At 38.7% G+C, this 23,865-nt stretch overlaps 1 protein-coding gene across 1 annotated transcript in view; it reads right to left on the reverse strand.

Annotated features, from left to right (window-relative positions):
- Window positions 1-23,243, reverse strand: part of USP12 (ubiquitin specific peptidase 12) — a 28,528-nt gene extending 5,285 nt beyond the window's left edge. The window contains exons 1-6 of the mRNA XM_065730183.1: window positions 23,126-23,243; window positions 11,761-11,841; window positions 10,094-10,307; window positions 6,771-6,997; window positions 2,006-2,082; window positions 1,710-1,793 (exon numbers count right to left, since the gene is read on the reverse strand). Of these exons, the coding sequence (XP_065586255.1) occupies window positions 1,710-1,793; window positions 2,006-2,082; window positions 6,771-6,997; window positions 10,094-10,307; window positions 11,761-11,841; window positions 23,126-23,173 (731 nt within the window). The 5' untranslated portion in view covers window positions 23,174-23,243. The remainder of the gene's footprint in view (window positions 1-1,709; window positions 1,794-2,005; window positions 2,083-6,770; window positions 6,998-10,093; window positions 10,308-11,760; window positions 11,842-23,125) is intronic.
- Between the last annotated feature and the right edge of the window lie 622 nt (window positions 23,244-23,865).

The following is a 23,865-nucleotide window of genomic DNA, read 5'->3' on the forward strand; positions in this document are numbered from 1 at the left end:
CACGTTGCAGCATTATCTTACTGAAGCCAAAGCCTGAAAGCAATAAGCTAGTTTCCCTGACAGCTTGCTGGTCCTTTCCCTAGTCCGAGGTAGTGTGATTTTACATCAGTGACTACAAATTCACAACAGCCAACCACAGCTGACTTGGCAACAGAGCCTTTAATTCTCTGGGAGACACATTTGCCCATATTAATAGCAACCAAGCTAGATTTCTCTGCTCCCATGCCTTAGATCAGCACTGTACAGAATTTTATCAAACTGCCTTCAGCCATCAGAAGTAGCTCCACACCATCAGCAGTGCAGCCCAATGAAGGTTTCAGATGTGTCTTACTAAGACTGTATTTTTGCAGCGTCAGTAAATATGTTTGTACAGCATAATCCTTTTTGGAAAGATAAGGGACGGGGAACAAAATCCTTCCTTCTCTTTTTTCATTAAACAGACTTGATAGTAACTGTGGAAACCCTGCTAGACTCAATTTCTCTCCTTTGTCTGCGAGGAAACTAGGAAATGAAAAATGCTGGAGAAGGGCTGACAGATGACAGAAGTACAGTTACTTTTTATTACATTACTGAGATACGGATATAATTTCTGCTCTGATTCTTTTCCCAAATTTAAAGTCCTCTTTTAATAAAGGAATTGCGTTTGATAATAGGAGCTCTTTCAACAGCAAAGAAAGTCACCTTTGCTAGTAGAGTAGACACTATCAAGGATAAACTTTATGCTACAGAGACAGAAGAAAATTATGATTGCAGTCAAAGTGGTCACACTGAAAAGAAGAAAAGGCTGTGTTTTGCCATTAAGACCATACCTACAGTTCAGGCTTATGTCAACACAATTTATTAATGGTTAGGGATCCTATTACCTCCCACACAGAAAAAGAGCAACAGAAAACAACAGGACAGACCTTACTTCGCAACCCCCTTGCACACATCAATTAGTAAGCTTAGGCAACATATGAATGCATACTTTGCAGATGAGACATGCCAAAAGCCACGTGTTGAATCTATGGTAAACTGAGTAACAAGAACCAGCGGTGTAACCAGTACAGCACGTCCCCATCTCCATGTTCCCATCCCTTCAACTCATCTATAAGTAGACAAATACCTTCTCAGATTAAAAAAAAACCAATACAGAACAGTACACAAAACCAAGAGTCTTTCTGTCAAATGTTAAACATTAGACAGACAAGAAATATTTTACACAATGCTTTCCACGACCACTGCCGTGCAGATGTTTACCACGGCTAATTAAAAACTCAGTTAAAAAGTGATGTTACAAGTATAATTCTGACTGAATTGGTAAGAAGTCTTACCAAAGCGTTTCTTGCAGCAATTATAAAAGTTATTAAATTATTTAGAGGAAAAGAACTGCAAAGAGTCCCATAAAATCAGTGAAATTTCACCATTATCCACACTTCTCCCTTAATCACCAATAGTCTAACCTCTTTTTATCTTATTTTTGGTCTTAAGAACATTTAGAATGAGAAAAATAAATAATGATCAAAGGCCTCCCAAAACACTCTCATTACTCACTGGAAGGAGGCTCACTGAATTCAGAAAAAGGAATGCAACCAAGTTAACGTTTAGAAAAAGAAGAGAGAACATTTAAGAGAGAAAGCACTTTCTCTTCCTACCTCAGACACACAGAAATACAAGAGTATTTTCATGCAAACATATGTGTTATGTTTTTCCTTCTGAGTCTGACCTACCTTTTATGTGCTTCTTGCTTACTGCGACATTCTTCACAGTAATATTTGTATTCACTGCACAGAGTTTCTGTATTGCTGAAACCCCTGAAAGAAAAAAAAAGGCATCACAGCAATATGAGCTTCTTACCTGAAATATACATATAAATGCATGCAAAAACATACAAACAAAATACCATTTAATTAAGTTTACATAAACTAAAATTTGCTAAGTCAAATGACCATGAGCTTTTAGTTTGACTTCCTTCTGTCAAGGTCAAAAAAAGGTAAAATATAGAAGTTGAGATTTTTGCATCTACCTTAAGCAGTGAGTAATTGAAGTATTTTGTTCTACATCAACAGAAAGATCTAAGAAGTCTTCATCTTTGCTGCTTATCTGTAGGGAAAGATAAAGAAAGAAAAAGATGAGCAGATTAACAGGTTTAAACCTGTTAAACTCATTCAACTCTTATTCAGCACCATTTTCTCCTGACAGAATATATCTTCTACCTTATAATAGCTGTCTAAAAACCATTACAAGTGAAATGTCTCAGCATGTCAGACATTTCCTAGATCTCTGTTTCTAATTTTGTTCAGAAAGAGGAAGAGGGAAATGCGTATGTATCCAAGGAGGAAAATGTAATCCAAGAAGAAATTTGATCACAAGTCCTGAGAAGTGGTGATGAATGAAATCCCTAGTGGTTCAGATCATCAGCAACATTATCACAACGTTTATGAAACGCCTAGTGTTTCCCCTTTGTACCTAGAGATACACAGTATCTCTAGTGAGAATGCCTACTGCTGTTTATGACTCTTGTGTACAAAGGTGAATGCCTTCAGAAAACATGCCTGGTAGCTGTACTGAAAAGTTGGTGTCTGACTCAAGAGACGAGAAGGGCACAGTCCCTAAAGGCAGCATACATGTAGAATAAAATAACAGCTGTCAGGAAAACTACTTCTGGGAAATAACATAACTGGTGAAACAAGGAAGCTTACGGAGCTAAGATAGAACCTGCTGTTAATACCTGTGAGTGGACTGGTGAAAGACTCCTCCCACTCTTCTATAGATAATTTTTCCAAGAATAAATGTACATACGGAAAATGGACTGCTATGCCAGTATACATCATGTCTACAATATCATTTAAATTATAAGGTTTAGACTTTCAGAAATTTTTCAAGATGCTTTTATGGTGTGAAAAAAAGCCTCCTGCATCTTCAGCAAGTTGCTAGTTCCCCATCTTCAGGGACGTAATGCAGTTTAGGAAGTACAGAGATGAACCATGTTTCAAAATAAACCATTGCAAACATCACTTTCAGAACTACCAAACTTGAGAATGGTACACAAAGGAGTCCACTGGAAATCCTAGGGGAAAGGGACACAAACAGGACAGCTGACCTAAACCAGCCACGAGGCATTATGTGAAGAAAACCTATAAAACTAAGGAGGGGTGGGGGGAAGTTGGCCAGAGGGGTGCAGCTGCTGCTTGGGGACTGGCTGGCTATCAGACAGTGGGCAAGCAATTGTTTTGTGTGTATACATGTATATTTGTGTATATATTTATAATTATTATTACTTCACTCTTCCTTATCTGTTTCAGTAAATAGTTTTTATCTCAACCTACAAATTCCACTTATTTTTTCCCACTGGGAAAGCTGAGAGAAAATGAAACTCTGCACAACCAGCTGTTGGCTCTTTGTGATCTGAAATGAGCATTAGATGGTTTACCAAGTGCATTTTTTTCCCATCTATATTGATAGATTAGAAACTACTATTTTCATTTTTAAGACTTTTCAGCCATTAGTATTTGAACTGCCAATTAACTCAGAGTTTTACTAAAAAAAGAAAATTTTAGAATTAACCTCCCACTCTAGCCATGACCCCTTCTACTCCAGAGGTTCTATTTCCAATAAACATCACTACTGTATCATAAATCATGCATTTATTTCCAATAAACATCAATTCCTCAGACTAAAATAATCTTGTCTTCAATGCTATATACTCCAACTGCATATAGGATGCATAAGAAAGATGGACGTGGTCAGAAAACCCCATCATTTGCAGAATCAAGTCCCAACCAGTTCAAAAAGTGAGTGCTCCTAACACAACATATGCAGCAGAACAGTGGTGAAGAACTGAGGCATTCCAACATTTGTAGTGGAGGTCTCTTCCAACCCCCACAGTTCTGTGATTGTAGCTAAAGGGACTGTACCTCATTCTCACATCCTGGACACAATTTTGCATGCAGATTGCTCACCTGTAGTCTGATGGTGAATGCCACAGACAAAAACTCAGAATGCTAACAGAGAAATCTATTTTACATTCTATTTGGAATTTCACTTGCAATTTACACTAGCTCACAGACAAAAAGAAGCTTTTGCAGTTGTAGGCTCCCATCTACACTAAGACAGAAACTATTTTTCAGTGAAGCTGAAAGAAAGGACATGATTTATTGAGAGGAAGGGAGAAAACAGGACATAGCTAAGATTTTGTACTGCTCCTGTAAGAGAAAGCATCAAGATTTTCCTTATTGTTACACCTCAGCTCAAAGTTGAAGAACTTTCCATCTTGAAGAGTTATACAAAAACAAAAGTAAAACCAACAGCTGAAAAAGAAAACAATGATCAATTCAGTCTGATACTTTTGGCCCAAGACTCCTTCCCCTTTGTCAATAGCATTATTTTCTGGTTTACTGATACTTTTTCCTGAAATTTTGAGGAAAAGACTATAAAACCAATGAACTTCTTGTATTTTTTTAATCAACAACAAAAATGTAATATTCACTTCATATCTTTAACAAGGTAGGGGAAGGAATCATGACAAAATGTCACACCAAAAGAACATAAAGAGAGCTTTCTATCTTCACAGAATCACAGAGCTGTAGGGGCTGGAAGGGACCTCCAGAGATCATGCAGTCCAACCCCCTGCCAAAGCAGCTCCCTAGCCCAGGTTGCACAGGTAGGCGTCCAGGCGGGTCTGGAACGTCTCCAGAGAAGGAGACTCCACCACCTCTCTGTGCAGCTGTGCCACTGCTCCGTCACTGCACTGGGAAGAAGTATTATATGCTTATTTATTGAGTAGCTTGATCCAAGACTTTTTAGTTACCATATCTGTTTTTTATAATCCACTCTATCCCGTGTTTAAACTGAGGATAAATCTCTAGAACAGCCAGTTAAATGAAAGGGCTAATGAGACTGTGCATCCTGGAAAGAAGCTCTTTTCTATAATCCAGTCAACTACACTTACAATGAAATCTTGCTACATTGGTTTTTCAGAAGATTGCACTGTTTTGAAATGTCAGATGTTCATTCCCATTTGGAAGAAAAACGGAACACAAAATACATCTAAATATGCATTAAATTCCATGTTTATATTAAAAACAAACAAACAACTAAGGTTATTGTCTTATCTGAGAAGCACTAATTCATTTCTTGCTGCCTAACCTGCTGCACACCATTTTAAGATGCACTTCTAAAGAACTCTAAATGCCAACACCTTCAATAAGCATGAAAGCAATCACATATGCTCGTGGTATTTGAAAATAAGACACTATTCAAAGTAATATTACATCCTTACTATGTCTAAGTGTGTTTCTTTCTAAGAGTCTATTTTCAGGTCTGTGTTTTAATCAGACAGAAGCTGACATACTTCGTAGATAGATGGCTGATAAAATAGTTTCCAGATTATTAGGGGCTGGAATACACAAGTCCTAGCATACAAATAAACAATGTATAACAGAAAATTTTCTGCTGTGACATTCTTTAAAATTCAGCTAGTCAGCTTTGAGCAGACGTGGCATATCCCCATCAGCAACAGCAAACAGAAAAACAGAACTAAGCAATATCAGAAAAGCTCGAAATTCTGATAGGTCTGGAAACTGATAAAATAATGCTAGCAAAGAATCTTTAAGCTATTTTAGATTGCTTTAAGGACTGCACACAGATCAAAATCCTGACAGGAACAATTCACAATGCCACAGTGAGGAACAGTAATGACATCAGTCCTATTAAAATACTAAAATAAACACATATTTAATGATAAAATAAATGAAAAGAAAAAAAATCAGTACAAGAATTAAGAAAAGTAATTTACAGTTGCCATGAGGTAATAACTAGGGAGGAGAAACAAGAAATAAAAGGTGGTAGGCAGAAATCAGCACTTAAAATTACTCAAAATATCAGGATCTATTGAAGTCTGCAGTTGCATTACATATGACATTAGGAAGCTTTTTTTCTGTTGATTTTTTTTTTCCACATCAAAGAGATGATTATTTCTAGACGACAGAAAAAAAAATTCATGTGAAGTATATTGTTTTCATCTGACTAATTCCTACTTTCCAACGTCGTGCTGAAATATGTGCATTATATAATTAAGGAAAATAGGTATAGAGTCACACAAAAAAATACAGCCATTCAGCTTTTTACAATACCTAAGGCACAGACCATGAGAGAATTACTGTAATTTTCATATTGTGCTGCTTTTTCTCAGGCAGGTAAAATTCAATTATAAGTTTTTCTCCAAAAATAGCTTATTCCTTTTACTGTAAAACTACTCTCCAAGAAAATTTTAGCACAGTTCACTTAAAAATGAAACTTATTTCTCAGGGTCCAGTAAGAGAAGAATTTCTGTGAAGAAAAGTTCAAGAGGAAAGCACAGTACTTTGATTTCAATTTGAATTTCAGAACTAGAAGTCTATGGAAACCTATTCAGAATATATACTTCTGGAACGCATGACTAAATCTGACATGAGTCTTTAAGACATTACGTTAGATAAAAACTTCCCACCCCTGTGTGGCAGGCTTCTTTGTTCCTACAGATACAGCAATCTAGACTTCTCTAATCTAATTATGGCTACAACAACAAAATTCAACTGGGCATCTTCCTAACACTGACCAATACCATTTTTATACAAGTCATCCATCTGCTGCTGGAAATTTCTCACTGACAAAACCAAAAACAGTCATACAAATAAAAGATTTCTGAAGAAAAGAATGAATGTAATCCATTAGTCTGTTGCGACAAATGAATCATGAAACATAGTTCTGGAACAGGAAGAATTTGCTTTATGAAGTAAATACAGACTTACAGTTTCACATGTAAGACATCTGGTTTCATTTGTTAATGTTCCCTGAAAGATCTCATGAACCCACGTTGGGTCTGGAGGGCTGTTATTTTCATTATCAATATTGCCATTGGGTAAGCGACCATTTTGCTTCTCTTGTTTTCTTTCCTCTTGCAAGATATCCGCAATTGTATTTAGTAGGTAGTTTAAGAACTCATGTGCATCCTGCTGCATGTAGTTATCAAAAAGCTCTACAAGATTAAAAAGAAAGAAGAAAAGAAACAGATTTAAAAAAATGAATTAGTTAGTAGTAGTAAAAAAAAAAAACTTGCTTATAGTGTAAAGGAAAATTTCAATTTTTTTTCTTTGTTTCAGGTCTTGAATCACTTGTAACAAAACAACACCAAAATCAGAATTTCATTTACTAAGCCAACAATGCTGGGGGGTTAAGAGTAATCTTACATTCATGTAAATATCTCAGCTGATCAGAATTACCAGAAAAGTGATCTATTCTACAAGAAAACTTGGCCATTACTCTGCTACCTAAACACTGGTGTACATATAATAGTGCCACCTGAGATTTCATAGCTTGCTTTGGTCTATCCCTCCAGAAGGCAGTCCATGAGGATTGGGATCTCAATCAGGGTTATTCTACTTCTGACAAGCTTAAACCACGTCTTGGATAACAAATGGCATTTCAAATGGCATTAGATGTTGATATTTTCACAAATGAACTCAGGACTTGGAACATATAAACCACTGAAATATTTTCTCTTCTATCACGATTAACATGAACAACAAATGTTCAGAGCATTCCTTTATTTTCACTTTCAGGGTTTTAAGTTCACCATTGCTCTGTCAAAAGTGTATTGTCATCAGAACAAGAAACAAACATAAGATGAACTTAAAGATACTGGTATTTTTAAGTGACTATTACTTTTCTCAGATCTCTTCAGGTAAGGCAGTATTTGCATGAGCCATGTCAAACTAGCCTAAATATCTAGCCAAGAACAAGCTTCAAATTAGGCCTTCAAGTAATAAACAGACTTGTCTTTCAAGATCTGAAAAACTGCTTCAGGAGATAGGTGTATAATGAAAGTATGCACGTTTATTACTGACAGACCTGCTTTACAGATAAAAACGGTGTCAGGATGTTTCCCATTTAACATTGGTTTGTTGACATTTCTAATTGTCACAGGATTCATTCAGTTGACAGCAAATAGCATCACTGGCACATACTTGCAGTGCACAGTAATGCTATATATTAAAGCAAAATTCTCCTTACAAGTCTGTTCTCTTGTTTATGCTCATGTTGGTATCACCCTGAAAACATAAGGTGGTATTTCAAGGAAATTCAATACACTGAGACATCATCTGCTTCCACAAATCCTTACCTATATGACTAAGAAAAACTAAGGGCACTGAACTTGATTTATTAACAGTTACTTTTCCCTTTCTGACTAGGGGTTCTTAACAAGGAAACTTACCTGCCAGATTAAAAAAACATTCTACATAATGGGTTAATATCACAGATGTCAATTGCTCCAACTTGCAATTTCCTTTTAGTGCAAGAATATACTAAGAGACAGCCCTTCACTGAAGGGACAGTTTTCATGATTGGAAAGATGAGTTTAAGTTTAGAAGTGCATACAGGGACTACATCACAGCTTTGCCATCCTTCACTTGATTGCATCCAGGAGTAAACTTTAAATTGAAATTAATAAATACCAGAATTACTAGCAGATTAGGGAAAACGTGATGCTAATCTGTATCATTTGGAGAGGTGCAAAGAAGCAGCCAAGCATATGAATCAAGTAGCTTATTTAATGAACACCTACAACACTATTTTTGAGAAGGAAAAGTTCAACACTGAATCTAACCACCTACAAAATCTTTATTTAATCAAGTACACCAAGGCTACAAGTCTCTCAAGGACTTGCACTCCAGAGATTCTTCATTGTGCTGCATTACAGATCTCATAGGGATATCAGCTCAGTCGGTAAATTAACAAGTACAACACATTGTTCGTTTTGTGATTAGAAGAAATTTAAGCAAACATAACAGTATACCTTCAGCTGACTTCAAGACAGTAGCTGCTTCCCAGCCTGTTAAGCTTCAAGATCATTAACAGATGTATGTTGGATTCAGTCTTAGAAAACAAAGACTGAATAAAAACTGAATAGCAGCACTGTAATGTGGAATACATGAAGATTATGTTCTCAGTCATCACCCTGGTACCACTGGATACTGACTGGAACAGAATGTTGGCTGGTATTGCATACCTAATCTGATATTTTCATCAATTAACTCTTTTCTAAAGCTCAAAATTGTACACCTTTACAGTAAGCAAATAATAGCATATATGATGCCCACATTACCACTGATTAAAAAAAAATTACCTGTTTAATTCTATAGAAAAGGTAAGAATATCAGCATCAAGAGACACAAAAAGCAAACAAGGGCTGAACTTTCACATCAGATCTCTCTACAGAATATTTTCCAGTTGCCTTCTCCTGCTTAAAACTTTACTGTCATTAAATAATTGAGCATTACAAGTTCATTAAAAAAAAAAAGTAATGGTTCCTGTGGTTTACTTTCTGCTTTCCATCTGAATAATTCTCTACATTGTTGTAGTTAGTCAACATTGATTTAATAGTAAAAGAATAATGAATTAGTAAAAGAATAATGAATTGCTCCTACAAATGCATCAAAATACAAATACATTCAAGTACACTTACTGAAGAACTAAATGAGAGTTTGCTATTCTGCACAGGTCAGAGATAAGAATCTCTTTTTTTGGATAAAAAACATAAAATGTTAAAAATATCTGGAAACCTCTTAAAATTTGGGATATTTATTACATTACAAAGTTAGATAAAACTACTTACTAATTTTAAATTGCACTAGTTTTTAAAAAGTAGTTCAAGCTAAGTAATGCAAAAAAGCTAATAATTTAAAAATGTATAAGATTTTAGGGTAGATTATGGCAGGGATGCCTCAGTTTGCATTCCATACAATCGATCTGGCAGACTGATCACTGCATTCAAAGCAGAACACTCTTTTAAGAACAAAATAAAAGCTTCAGAGTGAATTCTGATGAAAAATATACAGTTCTTAGACAAAACTAGCATGCAATTTCAGAAGCAGACACTGACAAAAGCTTCAGTTATACACAAAGAGATGATTCTTTCTGAACAGCTCACAAGTTACACTCTTATTCTAGAGCTACCTCCACTTTACACTACAGCACAAAGAACACTTTTCATCTCTAATATGTAGATATTCCACCATTTAAACTTCAAAACTAAGTCATACTTGCTGTATTATACAAGAAAAAAAGAAGTTACCATTTTCTTTTCGTAATCTCGTTATAAATTTCTTGGGAGGTATAACTCCAACTTTTTTCTTCTGGGTGGCTATACTGTGGAAGAGGTCAGCTAAGCATGTAAGGAGATTCTCTTTCTTCCTTGGTTGACTCTTGTATGCTAAGACTTTGTCTCGAAATGGACGACAAAAATAAAGTGCCTGAAGAACTGAATTGCAGTAGCATGTATTCCCAAACTATAAAATAAGAGAGAGATTTGTTAGCTTGCACTGTATTACTGTAGAGAAGTAAAACTAAAGTACAAAAAAAAATTCACATGGGCAAATTTTCTGCAAGTCATTTCTTCTTGACTTTTAACACTGCAAAACAGAAATATGCTTTACGATCCTTTAAGAAGTATGTTGTCCATAAATGCAAAAAAAAATAGTGAATTTAATCAATACCATACTTTTATCTTCCTGTAAATTTATTAATAGAATTATGTATTAACTTCTCTTAAAACAAATACCACCAATTTCACAGCTCTCCAAATACGCCCAGATGAAAATATTTATTCATTTATCACATCTATTCATCTAGCAACAAGAGTACAGAATAGGTACAGTGTGGTTTTGTACTGTGAGAAGAGACCTTCTCAGACACTTCAGAAAGTATTTCTTCAAATCTTATTAGCTGTGATCAATGTCAGAAATATCTGCTTTATCCTCTTCTTATGTTTTCAGTTCTTAGTTTAGGGTGACAGGACTGCCACTCTGGAGTTTTCTTAAAACACTCAGTCGCGGCTTATTGAGAACGTGAAGGTATGTCAAAGGTATCAGTCTCAAATGGAGACAGAAAGGAAAAGAACGGACAATTCAGACATGGGCATTTTCAATGAGGTAGGTCACTGAACTGAAATGGTGCAAAATGAGACAGCTCTAAGAGCATCCATAATTCCTTCTGTGCCAGGACACTGTACATTCCTCTTCCCCAGACTCCTTCCAGGTCTTAGACACAGCTTCCCTCAAGTCTTGTAGTCGCTTACACTGTCTCTAACCCACTCCAATGTGACAAACTTCCCCATCACTTCTGTGAAAGCAACATGAATTGTTAGTGGAGAGTCGCTCTCATTTTATGCAGCCCTCCTGCAATAAAACCCATTATCTAACACAAAAAATTATTATTATTAAAAAATTAAATTTTTTAAAAATTATTTAAAAAATTATTATTAAATTATTCCTGAAAACTAATCATCAAATTGAACCATTCCGTATGACTTTCCACACTTGCTTTTTCCTTCAGGCTCAGCATTCTTTAACATCTCAATAAAATGGCAGACATGAAGACCTCACCAACAGTTTCAGAGATTTTTTCCTGTACTGTATTTATCCAGTTAAGTTGGCATATTATCAACTACAAACCATAAATTTTAAACAGTGTTTTGTTTTTTAACAGCCACAATTTAATTGCAAGAAAGCGGTTTAATAACTACCCTGTTAGAAGTAAAATGAAATAAATTATTAGCTCAGTTTCAAGTATTATTTCATTAAGGTATTTTAATAAATATGCTGAATGTTTAAAAACATTTAAAAACACATATTCAATGACTACGTCAGTCAGTGTTTTAACTATTCACTTAGTGACAATCTTGCAATTTAACCAATCCAGTCACAACATTTCAAAGAAATAGAATTAGGAACTGACACTTACATTAACTAACCCAAAATAGTGTTCATTGACTGGAAATTGTTCTGGACCAATCTCTTTCTCCAAAGCTGAGGCATTGGCGCCCTAGAAAATCAAAAGCAGTAAAATATTAATGTTGCAACTATGCACGCAGTGAGTTTAACTAGCTGAGAAAAAAAAATCAAGTGAGGTGGTTTTTAAGTAAGGATAAGTGCCTTTCCTCCAAAGTACAGCAGTGAACAGCAGCTCACACACACTGCAGGCATCTACAACACAGTCACAACTATGAGTCTGACCACAGCACACACATGGGGAAACAAGGCATTGCTCCAGAATCAGGTGTTTTGTCAAAACACATGAAATGTGTCATTGTATCTTAGTACATGACATTTCAATCTTGATTCTCCCATGTGATACTGTACAGTTAGTTCAGTCAAAGGTATTTATCCCCTAGCAATTGTTGATTTACTTTGACTTGACTACACACACACACACACACACAATTACTGATTGCAGCTGTAGACCTCATTAACACCAAACCTGTAACGTTAGATGTCAGATTGTAAGACTTAGGTTTTGCTAAACTTAGGTATGCAGAAGCAATCCCTCTAGTCAGGGCGTAGGAAAATAAAAATAAAAATAAAAATAAATTGGAGTGAATGGATGAAACACTGTCGTGCCTGTAGCCTGAAGGGTGGAGGCAGTGCAGGTTGTGATCCAATTCATCAATCACATATGGCAAATTAACTAAACATGTTTAATTATCCTGTTTCTTAATCCAAAGGCAAGCACACAGGCAAGATAATATTAGTCATGAATGCAGGAAAACCAGTCCTTTGAGTTCAGCTGATTTGCACTCTCAGGATGTTTAGATTGGCCACAAAGCCATTTCACACAGATCCCAAAGCAGACAGGTCACCCAGCAAGTCTTCTGTGCCATAACATAATACTTCACATGTTCACAATAGAAGAATCTATCACTCTTTCACTAGCTATTTAAATATAACCCAAAATGTTCTAGAGATGTGGGCTTCAGAATATGTCCTGTTGAAAAACACCTCAAAGTTGTATCACTTTTATATATTTTTAAACTGATTTGGTGTACTGTACTTCTTCAGCAACGATGATGTTAATACAGTACTGCAAGGCAGGGGATGCAAGGCCAAACAGGGAGCTCTGCTCCACTCCAGGAGTGTAACTCACATGCTATGCAACATATCTCACAGAAGTTAAATGAAGATCCCTCAAAGGAAGCATAGAGACAGGGCTGCTCCACTTGCAACAAAAACACAAGGTGCTCCAAGCGCTTTGTTACAGACCTTGACTTCTGGCCTGCACTAGAAATGCTGTAGGCATTACCCAGCAAATCTGTTAGCTACAAAGCTCCAAGAAAAGACAGAGAAAGTAACTTCGGTTACCCCCTGCTTCCAACTGATGCAGCTGGTGCAACGAACAGTGGAATTTCTTTTTAATTATTATTTAGCTATAAAAACCTGCTCTCTGGAAAATTAAGAGAATAAACATCTTTCTGCAGGTATTACACTAACTGCCTTTAATAAAAATCAAATGTATGCAACAAAAGTGATATAGGACTGGATACAACATCTGTCTCTCTCCATATAAATAGGTACACACCTCTTAGCAAACTACTGTATGAGCATATTCGAGTGTAAAGTCAGCCTTAAGTACACCAAAAATAGCACACACTATACACAAAAGAATCTTAAAATCAGGTGCAACTCCTTCCCAGCTACATCTTTTGTTACATTAAAGACACAGCAAATGGCTATGGACTTTGTATCAAGAAAACTGAATGCTCCATCCCTGGAGGCACTCAAGGCCAGGCTGGATGTGGCAATGGGCAGCCTGCTCTAGTGCCTGGTGACCCTGCCCAAGGCAGGGGGTTGAAATTAGATGAGCTTTGAGGTCCTTTTTAACCCAGGCCATTCTACAATTCTATGAATCTATGAAAACTGAATCAAAATCATAAAACCTATTTTAATGCAGTTTAAGATTTCACAGCTGCTCTCAAATGGTGATGTTAGTGGTAAGGAAAAGGGGTATAAAATCTCACTTAAGATTATAGCACTCCATGAGTGAATATTAAACACTTGGCTTTGCATACTGAAATACACCCCTGAGACCTGACAAGGTGGATATTATTTACAAACAAATCAGGAAAAAAAGGAACTGAGGAGGCCACTTATCCTACTGCTCAAATCTCCACTTCATAAAAAAATAAATAAATTCTAGAACAGGTTTTTAGGAAATTCTCTGTTTTCAAAGGGTGGAGTGGCTGCTTTATTCTAGCTTTGGAAGGGAGAATACAGTGATTGAGACTTTGATGTTTCTGTTTGTACAGATCCCAACATTATATTTAGATTTCTAGCACAATAAATATCCTGACTTGTTAGTAAGGAAAATATGCTAAGATATGAGTATATTAACAATACAGATTTCTCATTATTCAAGGGTATTTCATTCAAGGTTCAGACATTCACATGATTTCAGAGGATGACCTTACTCTCATTTCAGTGCAGTTGTTTATAAAAGTTTTATCAGTACAAACCAGCACGGATGTTTTAAAACAATATAAAACCCTGTAAGCTACTCAGACTTCCCTATGTAGCTCTCTTTTTTTCTGTCATAAAGGATGCTGTTCCTTCACACAAATAATTTACACCGTGCACAGCGTGTTAGTTGCAGAGGCAGGATACAGCATGCAGCAGGAGCTTGAAAGTATGTTAGAAATGACACAAAGCAACTATTTTAATATCTAAGTATTCTTCCCTCTGAAAGGTTTCTTGTGGACAACTACAGTGAGCATTACCTGTCTCAGTTGATACTCCCATTATGAAAATACAGACATGGAGGGGAAGCACTGTGATACCAGCTATAAGTGCATAACATAAGATCTTTTGGACGAGAGGTCAGCAGAGGAATAAAGCACAAGTGGAGTCATACCTCTTTACATCAGCCATGACAGACTGAAATTGGGATCAGGCCTTGAGAGATTTCACTCAAAGATGTCTGTGGCAGAGTATAAAAGCACTTCCTCTGCCATCTAACCTGGATGCAGGAAGATCCCAAAAATGATTCTCTACTTTTTGGAGCACAGTGAGCAACCCATACAAAAGGTGCTCAGTCTCCCACAGAGCAGCTTAGCTTTGACACTGCGCAGATGAGAAATGGGAACATCAACTTCAGTTAGTACACAGAAGATGTCAAAAATCAACCCTAATAGCTAATAATGCAATCCTACTGGTATTTACTTTTTTTTTTGTATCATATTAGTACCTTTGTATCACCACCACCTATGTGTCATCATGTCAGCACCTATATACACCTATGCATTCACCAAACACTGCTTCCCATCATCTGCCTTCTGGCACAGCGACAATTATACAGGCATACAGAGCACTGCACACAGCATGGCTTTATAGTGAAAACTTCAGCAAGTAAGGCATGTAAGAACATAATATGAAATCTTAATGTGCACCTTCCTTGGCATCCTACAGTTTACCGCTGGAATAGGTAGTAAGACCAAAGCTTAACTAAGCTCATCTGAATCAGACCGTTCTGAAGCACGTGTTAAAAGAACAGAAGGAAAACAACACCATGATGTAACAGATGGCTGAAAACACCAAAATATCAACTGTGATCTATCAAATTCTGAGATTATTTCTATGCAGGAGAAAGAACTACAATAAACACCTAAGAAGCCAATTCATAACAAAACAAATTTCAAGTTGTGTACTTGCTGTTAATTGTAAAGATAAACTGCACTATATCACTATGAAGGCACAGTGAAAAGTCACCCACCTTGCTGAAGCAATAATGATGCTAACTATTATTTTCACTTTTATTATTGCCTTTTCTTGCTGCCCCAGTGGTCTCACTTTTGGGGCACCATACATAGAAATACCACTCCTGAGACCAAGCTAACAACTCAAAGATGCAAACCAACATATGGTAAAATTTCAGTGGCTGGAAGAATCAAATTAGAAGTGCACACACCTCACCTGAGCTAGCAATAATGTAAAGGCACCTAATGTTTTTAAGGAAAAAAATAAAGACTAAGAATAATAGCTACCCTACATGAAAATACAGTCTAAAAACAAGTCAGCAAGCAGGCAAACCATAGTACTTTGAAAGGGTCCTGCCTTCTTGCTATCAGCTGATCTAGTAGACAGCATTTCTCTCACACAGACTTGACTCATAACAAGCCTACCATGCTTGGAAGATTACACTGGTGTTAGCCCTACTGGAAGGGGTGCTGATCCATCCCTTCCTGGATTAAAAAAAATCAGTTGATAATACGGTGGAGAGTTTGCAGTTAACAGTAGTTAACAGTTTTAATCTTTAGCTCACTGAGTTGTAAAGATTCCTCAGTGAAAGAGAAAAATAATTTTTAAAAGAAATTTCTTAAAAAAAATTTGTACTTATTGTCAAAGTTCTGTGGATGTCCTTCTCCTTTAACACATGCTAGAACCTTCCCTGCAATGCCCTCCACCTTCCCAAGAAACAAAAAAGAACCAAAGTTTCTGACATAATTTGTCATGTTATGTACACAGATGTAAGCCGAACTTTTCAAACATTACTTAGCTATGGGTTAGTGAGCTTGAAGAAGAACACAGCATTAGTGACTGAAGGGCATTAAAAGTGAGAAATTCAGTAGCAAGGCATGTTTTCCTCAACAAGGAAACACTGCAAGTGTAAAATTAGTTTACTTACCCTTTGTAAAAGTACAGATCAGAATATAAGCACTGAGTTATAACAGAGCTTTCACTTTCCCCCTAGAAGTATTTGAAGACACTCCCCTGTCTGTGGCACAATTAAAGGCATTCAGCTCACAATTCCACAGTCAATATTAATTAGTGCACTGTGACTGATGGAATCTTCCATGAAAGATGAAATACAAAACTCTCTACAAATCACATTTTATTAGAATACATAAATTCCTATTTTTCCATGTACCTACATTAACAAGGCTTAAAAATAATCAGTATAGCTATATTAAATCAGTTTATAACCGTCATTTCAAGCGCAACTAAAACAGAAAAACGTTTCTTAAGAGTATTTCTGGCCCAGGAAGAAGTGAAATATGCTGAGTGGGCTTCAGTGATACTCAGTGTTCGTTTCTCTGCAAAAGAACATGCTTTAGTAAGACATAACTTCATAGCCTAGTATGGAGAGTTTCAGTTCATACTTCTGAAATACTTGCAGTGCTATTTTTCTTCACTAATTGGCTTAAGATATAGTCCTAAGTATTCTAATCACATGCAGCTAAGAGGGAATGTTTTCTTAGTGAGCACAAGGTGACACACCCCTGCATGCACGAAGATGGCAACAGCACAGCACAAAATAACCTTCACATTTGTTATGTCTACTACACCAATCTTTTTGAGCCCCACTGAGCACAGATATTCTGTTTTCTTTCACAGTAGCTGGATAGACAACCATACTTCCTTCCGTTTTGAACATTGAAGGCAAAGATAAATTACTCACAAATATGAACCTGAGACTCAATGAATCGGGGCTCAGTACTTGGTCTTCCACTGAATGAATCTTCAAGATACAGAAGGATGCAATTCTTCACAAGCTGCTGCCACACATACAATACATGTGTCAATTACCCTCCATAGAGAAGGAAATCATATCACAAAAAAAAAATACTGCCAACAGTATAAGATGTATTTATCTTCTGTAATTCCAGAACACTCTGGAGAGAACTATGTTTATAATACCTGATGATTTTACTTCAGCTTCCTCTGATCAGAAGGACTTTAATAGCACCAGTAGAACACACCTCATCATAATGCTTACTAAGCAGGACCCCTAAAGGTCAACACTACTACCTTCACAGACTTACAGTGAAAGGTTGAATTATACTAATGGACCAGACAGGAAGTCTGAGAAATGAATTTAAAAGAGGATTTGATGGTGACATTAAAAATCTTTCACTGCCTAGGGTGAACAAGCAGTTAGAATCATAGAATCAGAGTTGTAGGGGTTGGAAGGGACCTCCAGAGATCATGGAGTCCAACCCCCTGCCAAAGCAGCTCCCTAGCCCAGGTTGCACAGGTAGGCGTCCAGGCGGGTCTGGAACGTCTCCAGAGAAGGAGACTCCACCACCTCTCTGTGCAGCTGTGCCACTGCTCCGTCACTGCACTGGGAAGGAGTTCCCACACACATTTGTGCAGAACTTCCTATGCTTCAGTTTGTGGCCATTTCCCCTCATCCTATCACCACACACTGCTGAGAAGAGTCCAGCGTCGTCCCTTTGCCTCCCACTCCTTAGATATTTATAGACATGGATCAGATCCCCTCTGAGTCTTCTTTTCTCAAGGCTGAACTGCCCCATGTCTCTTGGTCTTTCCTCATAAGGGAGGTGTTCCTTGCCCTTTATCATCTTTGTAGCCCTCTGCTGGACTCCTCCAAGGAGATTTCTGTCTTTTGTGTACTGAGGAGCCCAGCAAGAAAACCTCTCACCAAATCTCCCAAAACACAGAGGAGGAAAAAAATACAGTAACACATTTGCTTGCTTTTGTTAATAAATAGCACACTATGCAATGTTTAAAATACACTTTTAATCCACAAAAACTGCTGTTTCATGAAAAATAAATATATGTTGCTTTCCCTATTTTTATAGACTCACTGAAACTTCTTGAAATTATGAAAAATGGTAAAGGTGTTCTTCAGCTCCGGTACATTCATACTGATGCATCTTTTTGATGAATTTATGCTAATACACTAAATCATTATGGTTATATGCTACAAAAATTATCTAGGGTTGAGTGGCTTTTCTTCTTCACGTCTTTTTAAGATCTCAAATCAGATCTGTCTGATCTTTCAAGACATCATTTGTTAAAAGCATTTTACTTTAAGAAACTTCCTAAACCAGGAAAACAAGTTGACCCCTCCACAGACTTTCTATACTCTTCCTTCCTTCAACAGATACATGAGAGAAACATAAATAATCTTAATTAAGGGACAGACATCCTTCTACCACATCTTTACAGAATCACTCCTAAAAGTCTAGATGTAAATTACTTGTTTAGCAGATTTAAAAGGTTACAAGCCCACATAAACGACCATCTGAATAATGAACCTTTGTGCAGTGATGGGATCAGCTGGTCCCACTGACACAGCTAAAAATTCACTGTTGGCAAGGCTAGAGTCCAATTGGTATTCCATTGTTTCTTTGTGCTTAGAACTCAATAAATGAATGTTTACATACAAGTCAAACAACAAAAGCACATTAATATAATTGAAATTATCCATCTAAGTAATAAGCCAACTAAGTAATTCTCTGTGCTGAGACAAATATTCCTTTATAGCTACACAACTTCAGTGCTTTTTTCTTCATGTCTCCTTTTTCACATCTGTTTTATATGAATTTTTAGTTACATCTGAAGTCAAATGTGTCTAAATTAATTGCTGCATTTTAAGCAGTGTCCCAAACCCAAACCCAGCATTTTAAACAGCAAATGTATAGCTTTTTTTTTTTTACTATATTGCAACATATTGCATCTACAAAAATGATGATAGCAAATGCCACAACGATGGCTTCAGTCTTAATGTCATAATCATTATGAAAAATTCACCCAATTGCAACTCCAACCAACGAGTGAGCCTTCCTACAGTGGTATAGGCTCTCAAACTAACTGTCTAACACACACTTCTCCAAAACTGAATGGGCTTGCAACAGAATTCTGCAAACAGAACACATGCCAGAACACTCCAGCCCACTGATCAAGGCAGATTCAGGTCACAGTGCCAAAGCAAAATGGACTGGCTGAGACACAGCACATGTTCCTTCTTGCCAGCCCTGCTACATAAGCAAGTCAGACAGCTGGATAAAGGAACACCACAATGCTGCTATTTTCCTTGTGTCAGCTCTCTCACCCTTTGCTTTCTTTTCCATCACCTCCTCACTTTGAAGCAATGTTTTCCCTTGCTGCAACTCTCAATTCTCACTCCTTTGAGCACAAGTCTTCCTCATGCTTTCCTGCAGAATCTGTAAAAACTGATAACTGATTACTGTTTAAGAATTACAATTTGTGCTTGAGAGGAGAGTGCAAACAAAAGAAACAGGAGTGAGTACATAACAGCCATTTCCATCTGACTGCAAGCCCTGGCAAACATCAATTGACATTAAGTGCACATTTCACAATTAGGTTTGAAAAACCTACTGTAAACAAATAGTTCCTTAAGCAGCAATGAAGCCCATACGTGCATAACTATCTCAAAGCATACTGTAAACTCTGACTGCAATTAAATGTTTTTTTTGTTTGTTTGTTTGTTTTTTTTACAAAACCTGCCCACTATGACATCTGAGGCAGGTTGCACTGCCACCTTCCCTAAGCTGAGCACTCTGTTTCCTCTCAGCAGTCTCTTTCCCCACATGCTTGTATTAACATTAGCATCTACAAGACCTCTCCACCCTTGTTAAATGTGACTGAATCAGGCAGAAAGGTACTGGTGAGATAAAGAGAGAGGCAGGAGAAGAATGGTAGGCAGCCATTCAGTATGACTGGTGCATGCACATGGTGCATTCAAAAATAAACCTAAAACCAAAAATGTGTACTGTAAGATACACACAAACTCCTCAGGCAGAATACACTATAGCATCACTAAATCTACATTTAGCTACAGACTATATGGTTGATGGTATTTTTGGAAATCTGAATTAGTCACTGAAGTCCTTCTACAAGCAATACTAGCCAAGTACACTGACCCTGCATATAAGATGCTAAACTAGAACGCAGAGAACATTTAAACAAATGCCTGAAACGCTAAGTAGAAGATTTTCATGTCTAATGCTGACAGATTAGCATCACATTTAAATTTCATTATGGTTTTTCAGGTCGTGCTAACATAGTCAACCAATTTCTAGAAGAAAAACTGAAAAAACAAGTACGGCCCTACTATCATAACTTCCTTCTGTATGTCTCAGGTGGACACCTCCATAGCTTTTAATCTACAAAGGTAGTCTATATCCTCTCAACTCCAACCACTAGAAGGCCTGACACCTTTCAATGACTGCCAAGTGTTTGCTGGATGCTAGACAGCAGAAGCAAAGTCAGAAGCACTATTTTCAGCCTTAATTTTATGTGAGTATAGCTTGGAACGCATCTTGGTTGCAGGTTGCGTGGGTTATTTTATCACTTCCCAACCATGGATAAAACCTCCTATCATTCAGACAATTAAGATTTGGATCACAGCTTAACACATGGACGAGGGTAAAATGCCAGGTTCTACTTTTACTGCAAATACATTTAAACAAACCAACCAACCCACCCAACCACCCATGTTCTTCTCCATTTTGCAAGAAGAACAGTGCAGTACATAAGCCACCCAAGAGCAAAGTTGTTTTCCAGTCCTTTTCTGCAACCTTGAGCTTTGTAATTAGGACTTACTACAATATAGTAATGATGACACAGGGAAAAGAAATGCAAAGAAACCCAAAGGGTGGCTGCGGTACCACTGATATAAACACTGGAGTACAGATGTAGCATGAACTAATGAAGAAAATAAATCCTTTTGTAGAAAGAAGGTACTTCTGCAAGATCATCTCAAAAGGCACTGTGGCCTTTCTGACATCACTCTTCATCACACCCAATCAGTCAGTGCTGGGAAATTCAGTTTATTACTTTTCAATATTTAGAACTTGAACAACAAGGAAAGGGTGCAATAAATTTGAGTGAACAGCAGAGAAATTGGAATTTGGATACAAAAGTCATGAAATGCAGGACTGGGATGGAAGAGCTTATTCAGCATAGCTCCAGATAGCTCTGTTACAGACCACGAGTATACAACATGTGTTAGGTTTGGGAATGCTTTCTGCCTCATGGCAAAAACTGCCTGCTACAGGTTTTTTACTAACAGACATAAGGTGAGGATCAACCACCTGAGAATTAGGCATAGGAAAAGGCGTTCTGATAATCTTTGGAAAACTGTCTGAGAGTTTATCAAATGGTAGGTCGTCACTAAGAAGAATTGCCAGGAAAAAAACTCAGCATTTATGTTCTTGTTTCTGCAAAACTAACACTTATGCATGATTATTATGATTTTTGTAACATTTAAAAAGATCTCCTTACCATAACCACACTGTACTCAACAATTTCTATGTAAATATCAAGTACCTCTCATGCTACCACCCTTGAAACAGCTAATCCCTATGTTAAGTACTGCTAAACTTTTACAGGGGGTTTCCTGCGACAGCCTGCAATCACTTTCAAAGAACTATTTATAGAAGAACTATTTAAGCTTAAGCACCAGAAAAGAAACAGGAAAAATCTCACGTAATCCACCTCAATGTACACAATTTCAACCAGCAAAGAATTTCAGCTTCGTGGGTACGGACACTCAATTAATCATAAGGTTTTCAGTTGAAGAAAGTTCTTTAGGTACCGACCTGTATGCCAGTGACAAAACACCACTTCTAACAACCACACAAACAGAGGAAATCTTCGACTAGACTCTTGGGTGATCCAGACCTACTCTTACAAGTGGAGAAGTGAGGTCCCATACTGGGCCTAAAACAAGGGATCAGCACTAAGTCTATGATGACACAACGTCCAGTGGAAAGCTGTGGGTAAAATCTGTTAGCTACAACTGCAGTAAAGCCAGACTGTCCTAGCTCAAGGATCAATCGCAGTCTAGTCTGAAATGTAACTGCTTCAGAGAATGAGAACTACCGCTCCTTCATGTGGCCATACAAAGAGCCTGGAGTACCACTCAGGTGTACGGAATCGGAGCCCTGGACTTGAAATGAGGAACTGCCATCTCCCGTGTTGCAAAGAGCACAGCTCCAGCGGGTGGGCGGCCACCTGAGCCATCTCCAGGGGCGTTCACTCCACATTCTCCCAGGCCACCTCTGAAACGCCTGCTGCAGACACCGAAGCCCTCTCTGCGGTAAGGCTTAGGAAAAAATCAGAAATCAGCGTCCAGAACGCACCCATCGGCGTTTTCCGCTGCTCAAAGTCACGGGACGTTATAATCCCAATCCAGCAAATTAACAACCGGGATGGCTGAGGGTATTTTTCCCTTCTCTCCGCTCCCTCTTTTCCCCTTCCCCCGTGGGAGCAGCGTGACGGCAGCCACGGTCCGGAGCGCGGGGCCAACCGGGGGCAGCGCGAGCCGAGGGACGGAGCCCAGGAGGGACAGCGCTCCGCGGGCCGGGATGGGATGGGCAGGATCCCGAGGAGACCCCGTCCCGAGAGCCTCCGTCGGAAAGGGCTCCGCTCTGCCCAGCCCAACCCCGCCGGGTTCAGCCTCCCAAAGCCGATTAACTGCACTCGCTCCCGATCCCCACCCACGAGGCACGGCTCTGCCCGCAACGCCCGCCCCACGGACCCCTCCGGTCCGGTCACTGCACACTCACCATGGTACAGATGGAGGCGATTTTGGAGACTGTCATTAGGATTTCCATCCGCCCAGCGCCATCTTCCGCCCAATCACAGCGCCGAGCGGGGCCGGGCCGGGTCTGGCCGGGCGGGGGTAGGAGGGGATGGGGAGTGCAGCGCCCAGCGCGGGGCTCAAGCAGCCCAACGGGCCCAGAAAGGCCGTGCAGAGCGGCTCACAGCAGGCTCCACACACACACACTCGTACAGACTGCTCAGCCTCACCCCACGCCAACCCGCCCCGCCTCCCGCCGGGCCCTCGCGCCGTCGGGTCACCGGCCGCCTCCCGCCCCTCCGCCCGGCCCCGCCCCCGAGCCGGCTCCCGCCGCGCCGGGTGCGCATGCGCGGGGCGGGGCCTCGGGCGCCTGAGGCGTGGGCGTCGCGCCTCGGTGTGCGGGGCTGGATCGGGTAGCGTGGGCTCTGTCTGCGCGCTCCAAGTTTTGCTTTTCCGGGTGTTTCTGTCCCTCTCCGCTTCTCTTTTTCTTGAACTGTCCCTAGATTAACGGCTCCAAGGTTTCAGTGAGTGGCTGCCCTGGCCTCGGTCATTTCCAGAATAAAGCTGACCTGTAGAGTCGTTGCTTGCATCAGCTCCTCAAGGTGTCTGCTTGGAAATGAGATGAATCATCTCCATGTGTTTCTTCATCCGTGGACTGCAGTGGCAATCTGGATGAGGCGTTCAAGGTGTTTATATCAGCTATGTTCTGCCCTGTCTTCTTTCATA

The sequence above is a fragment of the Cyrtonyx montezumae genome, unplaced genomic scaffold (genome assembly GCF_038088225.1).
Source record: "Cyrtonyx montezumae isolate F1298 unplaced genomic scaffold, pur_monq_1.0 scaffold_12, whole genome shotgun sequence".
Lineage (NCBI taxonomy): Eukaryota > Metazoa > Chordata > Aves > Galliformes > Odontophoridae > Cyrtonyx > Cyrtonyx montezumae.